The 8823-nt window shown below is 40.2% G+C and overlaps 1 protein-coding gene across 4 annotated transcripts; it reads left to right on the top strand.

The window, feature by feature from the left end:
• Positions 1–832: 832 nt before the first annotated feature.
• On the top strand, positions 833–8399 carry si:ch211-215c18.3 (uncharacterized). 4 transcript variants are annotated; one of them, XM_055942908.1, is made up of 6 exons: positions 839–1257; positions 1675–1692; positions 1794–1889; positions 2089–2255; positions 3711–3903; positions 4454–8399. In XM_055942908.1, the coding sequence occupies exons 3-6, from the start codon at positions 1850–1852 to the stop codon at positions 4558–4560; spliced, it is 507 nt and encodes a 168-aa protein (XP_055798883.1). In that variant the 5' UTR covers positions 839–1257; positions 1675–1692; positions 1794–1849; the 3' UTR covers positions 4561–8399. The 4 variants fall into 4 exon arrangements, 3 of the variants coding, with proteins under 3 accessions (XP_055798883.1, XP_055798880.1, XP_055798882.1); XR_008761796.1 differs by lacking the exon at positions 1675–1692 and having other exon boundaries at positions 833–1257; positions 3719–3903; XM_055942905.1 differs by lacking the exon at positions 1675–1692 and having other exon boundaries at positions 840–1257.
• Positions 8400–8823: the final 424 nt, after the last annotated feature.

Here is an 8823-nt window from a genome sequence, read left to right as displayed (position 1 = left end):
TCTTACCAGAGAGATGTTTGTTTCTGTCGGTAGGTTGCATGAAGAAACCGGGTAGCTGTACCGACTCTGACCACGTATCCCGAGTGAGCCATGTTTCCGTGAAACAGAGAATGTTACAATCTCTGATGTCTCTCTGGAAGGCAACTCGTGCCCTAATTTTGTCCTCCTTGTTATCTAGAGATTGGACATTGGCGAGTAATATGCTCGGGAGCGGTGGATGGTGTGCTCGACTTCTGAGTCTGACCAGTATGCCGCTCCGTCTGCCTCTCTTGAGGCGCGACCGCGTTGTTTTGGGTCGGCCTCTGGGATTAGATCCCGCGTCCAGGGTGGAGGTCCGAACAAAGGATCCGCTTCAGGAAATACGTATTCCTGGTCGTAATGATGGTAAGTTGTCATCACTTTAATATCCAATAGTTCTTCCGGCTGTATGTAATAACACTTGCGATTTCCTATGCTAACAATGTAAGAAATAATACTTAAAATAATACATAAAAACAAATAACTGCATAGATTCCTAAGGACCTGAAGTGAAGCGACCATCTCTGTCGGTGCCCTCTTAAATCTGAATACTTAAGTTTGAATACTTATGTAAATGTGATATGAAAGTTTTTTTTAAATATATTTATAAATGAGCAGAAATGTCTTCTCCTGTTTTTGCTTTGTCATTATGAGGTATTTTGTGTGTAGATTGATAAGGGCGAAAATAACAATGTAATTCATTTTAGAATAAGGCTGTAATGTAACAAAATGTGGGAAAAAGTCAAGGGGACTGAATTCTTTCCGAATGCACTGTATCTACCTCATACCTTGTACCTCTCTCTGCACGTTGGTCTTGAATTGGTGCTCTCTGTATATAGCTCCATTCTTTTGTATTTTATTTTATTCCTTGTGTTATTGTTTTTAAGCTCTGCATCGTTGGGAAGGGCTCTGAGCAAATATTTCATGGCTAAAGTCGAAAGCAGGTGTATTATGCGCATGTGAGAAATACAATTTGAATAGATCATACTAATTTGAGTGTCGTGTATTTATGTTTACTGTTACCTCTAATCTATGAGACCAGGCTGGACTGCACAGCAGCCATGTAATCGCCCACGCCCTCCCTACTCTGGGACTGTATCAGCCAATGACTGTATATACGAAGGTATCAGCACGTTTGGCTACTTCGCATCTTCTTGCGGGATAGCCTATGCTGTATCAGGACAGGACGTCACGGCTTTGACCTAGGGCAAAGAAGCACGAGTTACCCACTTCCATCAGGTAAATGCGACAGATCTATTTGATTGACTATTTGATAATGTTATATGCTGTCATTCTACAATTGGGTATAATGCACCATCGAAAATAGTAGGCTCTAGCAAATTGCCCTTTTCGAGACGCTTTCAAGGTGTCCTCTATTTAAGCTCTCTATAAGGCTATGCTGTAAACGTGCTGTTTCATAGAAGCCGGTTTGGTGCAGTGTTATTTAAGATGAGACCGCATGGGCGTAGGCTTGTCTCCCCGCAGGCTCTTAGGATTTATGTGGGTACCGTTTAGACGAAAATATTATGTAGATTGTGCTGGCTGTGTTGGGTTCTTTAGCCTACTCTACAAAATATTTGTCCACTGTCATTTTGGCTACAATGCCGAGTTTAACAGCCAAAATAATGTTTTCTCCTGTTGGGATCATCATGGAAGAAGTGTGCTCTTGATAAGGTATGCAATGTGAAGGTATTTTTTATTTCACTTCTGGTTCTTAGTAGGGATGTAGTCTATACCACTATTCACAGTGGTCTTTGTTGAAATTTGGCACGCAGAGCATCTGAACGTACTTCAGTTTACCGGGCCGAGCACGCACGAGCCAGCAGGTGCCATGGAGTCGCATCTCTCTGCCACCGCATATCTCGTCCTAGGTAATGCACTCACTCTGCATGGCAATCATCTGGCTTTTTTTTGGGGGGGGGGGGGGGGGGGGTCTACAAAACCTGCTTTCTAATCTTCCTTTGTCTATGAACTATTTCCTCTGTATTATTGCTTACATTTCTTATCATTGCATCCTGTGATGTGAGTCCCAGGGATGTCTCTTATTGCCTCTTATTCGGTGTGTCCTAGCATTGGTCTCCACAACATCTGGGTTCTTCTGGACTCCCCGGGGTCCTCAGATGTACCCCTGCCTCACCTACATGGAGCGCAACCTGCGGGTGGACTGCGAGTTCCCCGTGGAAGACAACCCTGCACACCTAGGCCCCTACTGCGAGTACAAGCAGGACAGCCGACTGGTGGGATTTGATTGTTTTTGATAGATTTTCGTTCTCTTATTTTTCTCTTTCTTTATTTACACTGAGTGTAAAAACACGAGGAACACCTGCTATTTCCATATCAAAGACTGACCAGGTGAATCCAGGTGAAAGCTATTATCCCTTATAGATGTCACTTGTTAAATCAATTTCAATCAGTGTAGATGAAGGGGAGGAGGCAGGTTAAAGAAGGATTTGTAAGCCTTGAGACAATTGAGACATGGATTGTGTGTGTGCCATTCAGAGGGTGAATGGGCAAGATTGAAGTGCCTTTGAACTGGGTATTGTAGTAGGTGCCAGGCGGACGCACTGGTTTGAGTGTATCAAGAACTGCAACGCTGCTGGGTTTTTCATGCTCAACCGTTTCCCGTGTGTATCAAGAAGGGTCCACCATCCAGCCAACTGTGGGAAGCATTGGAGTCAAAATGGGCCAGCATCCCTATGGAATGCTTTCGACGCCTTGTAGAGTCCATGCCTCAACGAATTGAGGCTGATCTGAGGGCAAAAGGGGTGCAACTCAATATTAGGAAGGTGTTCCTAATATTTTGTACATTCAGTGTATATTTATTCATTAATTAAATTATTTATTTAATGCATTTAACCTTAATCTTCCCGACTAAACCAGATATAAAGTATGTAGAAAATATAATGGTATCAAGGCACAAGGCGAGACCCAAATGCAGACACAGGAGGCAGATGGTTGGAGTCTTACAATGTTTATTAATCCAAAGGGGGAGGCAAGAGAATGGTCGTGGACAGGCAAAAAGGTCAAAACCAGATCAGAGTCTAGGAGGTACAGAATGGCAGACAGGCTCGTGGTCAAGGCAGGCAGAATGGTCAGGCAGGCGGGTACGGAGTCCAGAAACAGGCAAGGGTCAAAACTGGGAGGACTAGAAAAAGGAGAATAGCAAAAAGCAGGAGAACTGGAAAAACGCTGGTTGACTTGGAAGCATGCAAGACGAACTGGCACAGAGAGACAGGAAACACAGGGATAAATCCACTGGGGAAAACAAGGAGGGAGTGGACAATAACGAAGAGGTGAAACTGATCAGGGTGTGAGAAATGGAGTAATATATAATATATTTAAAAAATAAGATCATCTTTGAGAACTAACAATCACCAAAGGGAAAAACTAGACAGACAGTGAGAATCTGAAATACCAAAAATGTCATGAGGCCCCCATTGATTTTGTTATAATGTTTGAGTCACTCAGATAGCATAAGAATAGCATCTGCCACGTGGCAAAATGTGTAGAATTGCAGGAAATTACTTTTGAAACTTTAAAATGTTCTCTACGCCCCATAACAAAATGTGTAGAATTGCAAGAAATGAGCTTTAAAATGTCCACTACCACACTAACTTTGCCACCGCTGCTGAAAATAACCATAGTGGAACACTGAAGCAAATACATTAAGAAAAAAATCTAATTCACAATAGGTGGGCAGCACCTACCCCAACGCTGTATCCCTGGTGTCCACAGACAACCGAAGGAGGGCCAACGTGAGCCTGGTCAACCCCACCGTGTGTCGCCTCACCTGGGCTCCGATGGCGGACGATAAGCCCTACACCTACACCTGCAGGGTGTACCAGGGGTCTACCTGGAAGGAGAACAGCATGGCTGTACACCAGCGTGAGTCATCAGGGATGAGTACAGGGATGAGCAGGAGGAAGGACAACTAAGATCGGAGAGGGGAGGGGAGTCAACATAGTTGATGGTGCAAACATATACATATACATACATAAACGATTGGGAAAAATGCAAACATATACAGCATTGGAGTTGTTCAGTGGGTTGCCCAAAGATATGAATTTACTCAAACAAATAGGTAGTAGGGTAGATAAGTATTATGAAAGTATTTCCAAGCAAAATTCTCTTTGTGGATCTCTTGTTGTACATGTAGACCTATTTGTTCCTGTGTTATTGCACATCCATGCAGATGAAGTGTGTATTTCGAAAGACATTTGAGTCATTTTAGTCTGGAAAATAAGTATGAAATCAAAAACTAGTAGCTAAGTATAACTGAGAGAGAAGTGTGATGACACAATCTTTCAATAATGACTCTTTGATGTGGTAGACAATATTATCATTTTTCTAAATGCAATTTTCTTTGTTACAAGGGTTTGTTTGTTGTGTTTGTGTACACGTGTTTAAATCTGATGGTCTGTTTTTGTCTGTCTAGGAATTCTTCCAATCTGTTCAGCCCTCAGCGTGATGTTCCATACCGGGCTATTTCTTCTGTCCCTTGTGATGTCACTTCCTGTAACTACGGGTCTCCTCTCTCCCTGACCTCCTTTCAATGTACAGATAGCTAGATGTTATTACATGTTTTTAAACAGATATTCATATCATTATTATAGTACACAATAATAACTACAATTTACTGAGATCATAGTCAATGTGTAATGAGTGTGAAACAGTGGTACGTTGGAGGCTGTGGCTCCATATTCACTGTTTTCTGACCACTTCAATGATCACTTCAAAAACTGATCCATCAGACTAGATCTTATTCTGTATGATCTATTCTCTATACTTTAGGCTTTGCTTTTGGGGTGTCAGGTGAGAATCCTATCAAAACTATTTCTTTATATCAGTCAAACTTTCAGAACTTTCAGGCTCTTATCAGCCCTTTGGCTCAGGGATGCTAGTACTGGAATGGGTGGTCATGTCCTAAAGAGATTCACAATGGCTATGTTTACACAGGCAGTCCAATTTTGATATTTTTCCACTAATCGTTTTTTTTTAAACAATCAGATTATTTCATAGCAGCCTTTGTGTAAATCAGCCTTTTTGGGGGGGGGAATACAGCTTTAATATTGCTGAAAGATTGTGGCTTCCGTCAATGTAATTGTCTGCATCATTTCCAATCCCCCTTTTTTGTAAATATTATCCGTTATTATTTTACCCTAACACTACCACCCCTCCCCTAATTTGAGTAAACTAGTGGACAACAACACTTAGGCATCTACTTCCAGTTTATACACACTATATACATTTTACGGACACAGTATATTTTATAATAGTTATATTTTGTTTATTTTTCTCCCATCCTTCAGCTACCCTCAACTCCTCCCATCTATCTCTAAAGACCATCCAGTTTAGATTTTTTATTTGCCATATAATTTTAAACTGTGCTGCTTCACAAAAGTTCTGAACCTATATATATTTTACGGACACAGTATATTTTACAATAGTTGTCTTGTCTCTTCACAGCAAAATCTGCAGAGCTGGGATGGTTGTATAATAATTTCAATTATTTAACTAAGTTTTGAATCCAGCGTCATTTTATGTATCAGTTCATGAACCATGAATTCATTAGTCCTATGGATTTTACATGCCTCGGCAGGTGCACAGCCATGTGTGGGCCTGGGAGGGCATAGGCCCACCCAGTTGGGAGCCAAGCCCACACACTGGGGAGCCATGCCCAACCAATCAGAATACGTTTTTCTCCACAAAAGGGCTTGATTACAGACAGAAATACTCCTCAGTTTCATCAGCTGTCCAGGTGGCTGGTGGCTGGTCTCAGACGATCGCGCAGGTGGCGTGGTTACACGTGGTGTGCGGCTGTGAGGCTAGTTGGATGTACCGTCTAATTCTCTGTAATTACGTTGGAAGCGGCTTATGGTAGAGAAATTAACATTAAATTATCTGGCAACAGCTCTGTTGGACATTCCTGCAGTCAGCATGCCAATTGCATACTCCTTCAAAACTTGAGACATCTGTGGCATTCTTTTGTGTGACAAAACTGCCCATTTTAGAGTGGCCTTTTATTGTCCACAGCACAAGGTGCACCTGTGTAATGATCATGCTGTTTAATCAGCTTCTTGAATGCCACACCTGTCAAGTAGATGGATTATCTTGGCAAAGGAGAAATGCACACTAATAGGAATGTAAACAAATTTGTGCACAACATTTGAGAGAAATAAGCTTTTTGTGCATATGGAACATATTAGATATTTTATTTAAGATAATGAAACATGGGACAAACATTTTACATGTTGCTTTGATATTTGATATTTTTGTTCAGTGTATATTTTTTGCTCCGTAAATGAAACTGGTATACTTTTTTTATTCATTACAATTTTCATTAACCAATTTTGGTCTTTAATGAAGGGGCGACAGACAAGTTTGCAAACACAGCCTTTGTGAATCTCTTTAGGACATGATCACCCATTCCCATGGTAGTATCCCTGTAGCATTGAGAAGATAGTGGGGGGGTGAAAAGTAAGGCCAACACTACCGTAATCAGAGTGTGTATTTGGCTCACAGCCCCGGATTCTGGGGCACTTAAAGCTGCAGTATTGTATGTAACTTTTTGGGTGACCCAACCAAATTCACATAGAAATGTGATATGTCATTCTCATTAAAAGTATAAGAAACTGTGGATCTGTTCTATGTGCGCTATTTCTATGCGTCCCGTGCTTAAGTTTCTTTTTGTATCTTTTACGTTTGGTTTTGTACACCAGCTATAAAGAGCTGATTATACATTATTTTTGTACTTGAAAAAAAAGAAAAATCGCAGCATTTTAGATGGTACAATGATTATCAACACTTGTTTTTGCACATAAACTGAAATTAGGGCAACTATTATAATTTTAGTAACCAGGAAATGGCAGAGTGATTTCTGCCTATTTTACCTTTAAGGATTTCCTCTGAATTACCATTAAGATAATGGATGAAATGGAAATGAAAGTTGGAAGTTGACAATCCCATGCTATTGATTGGCTAAGATATTTACATGTCAGGTGGTATGTTGTAACTATTCAATAATTGGTTGATGATCAACTCTTGCCTTTTATTTCAATCTCAAAGTATTAAGAAACCTTTCATAGATGCAAAGAAATCTGATGCTCTCTCTAGTTGGAAGGTTTTGTTTATATTTTCTCATTCCCACATGTTCTTGTAGATTTCACACAGTAGAAGCTTGAGCTCAGCTAAATTGTATATCAAAGGAAACATTACACTTCGTGATATCCCCTGTATTGCATAATTACCGATGGCTGATTAGCCTTTGAAAGGTCAAGACATGTCATGACTGTGTTAAATGTTTTGATATTCAGCTTCACATGGCACATTCTTAGTTATTGTAATGATGTATTAAATCCATAGGCAACAAATATATTCAACATTTTGTAATGTTATTTTTTAGAAAATTATTAAGTGGAATTGCTTACAGATGTATCTTGCCAAAAAATGATTGATCAAATTGTACTTTCACTGCACCATAACATTATTTTGGAAATAATTCTACAGGTTATTACAAGTTAAAGCCTTTCATATGCTTTGCAGATGTACAAATTCTTGTTGCAATTTATTTTAGGACTCATCATGGAGGTCATTCTAGATCTTTGTCCTCAAAAAAACCTCCAATCACTGTGAATGAGATCAGAGTCTAGAAGACCACGCTGAAATTGAGGCTGGTTTAGGACAAGCCCAAATTATAGAAAAGCTATTTAGATCATAAGATCAGGTGGTGAACGAATGAGATAGTTATGGTAGTCAAATCAAATTAACTAACTAAATGTTTCGGGACAAGAAAATGACTAACTGAAAATAGCACTTGAAATGGACCAGGGTTTTCTGATACACACTACCATCACGTGTCCTGATAGGAGTTAGTCAGTTGATAGTTTGTTGATGTTAGTGTATGGTATGTGCAGAATGAAAATAACATGTAGATGGGTTAAATATGTCTAGTTGATGATGTCATTAGCTGCTTCCCATTCTCTTCCTGTTTAATTCGAATGCTCTTATTGCTCCCACGCACAGCTCCCACTGGCACTGCACTAGCTATTTGCACATGCTTCAAGTGCCTGGGCTTTTTGAACGCTGCGTTATTGTTCACATCAGTATCTGTGTCCTTGCAGACAATTCTGCTTCTCTTACACGACACACCTTACTTTAGCACATATCCTATGTGCTGTACCTTTTTGTTTTTGTCACTGTAATACGAGTCTAGTCTTCCATGCACTGAAATCTCACTAGTTTGACTGCTTTGCAAAGTGGGATTTGTGAATGTGATGTGGACACATTAGTTTGCCAAACCAGTGTTTTCTCTCCTTTCTTTCTTGCCACTGAATGTGTACAAAATGCAATAGCCAGAAATAAAGGTTTAACAGTAAAAAATATATTTTTTTGTCTCGCTAACATTTCAGCATCTTCACTTTATTTCCATGATGTTCACAGACAATCTACTGTATATATGCTATTGGCAAGTTTGGTGTTGGTACAGTATACGTTCATTTCCGATTTTGGAGGAAGTTATTATAGAATCATTCATCTCTCTTTGGAACATCAAACTTTTTTGACCAGGTCATGTGTTTTGTTCTCGTCCCTGGGGCCCATGCCTCAGAGCTCCAGTACTGTGACAATGCAGTCTGACACTAGAGAAGAGGAGAGCACCTTCACTGTGGATCAAACCAATAAGCTTCTGTAATTGCTGAGGGAGCTGAGAATACTGCCTGTGTCTCTGTAGCAGAGTTGGAGCAGACCTTATGCCACTAGATGGCGGTCCAATATGAAGATAAACATGGTTGCGAATAGTATTGAGAA

Source organism: Salvelinus fontinalis, chromosome 13, assembly GCF_029448725.1.
Source record: "Salvelinus fontinalis isolate EN_2023a chromosome 13, ASM2944872v1, whole genome shotgun sequence".
Taxonomy (NCBI): domain Eukaryota; kingdom Metazoa; phylum Chordata; class Actinopteri; order Salmoniformes; family Salmonidae; genus Salvelinus; species Salvelinus fontinalis.
The sequence above is the reverse complement of the archived record's forward strand: the minus strand, read 5'-3'. Positions and strand labels throughout refer to the sequence as shown.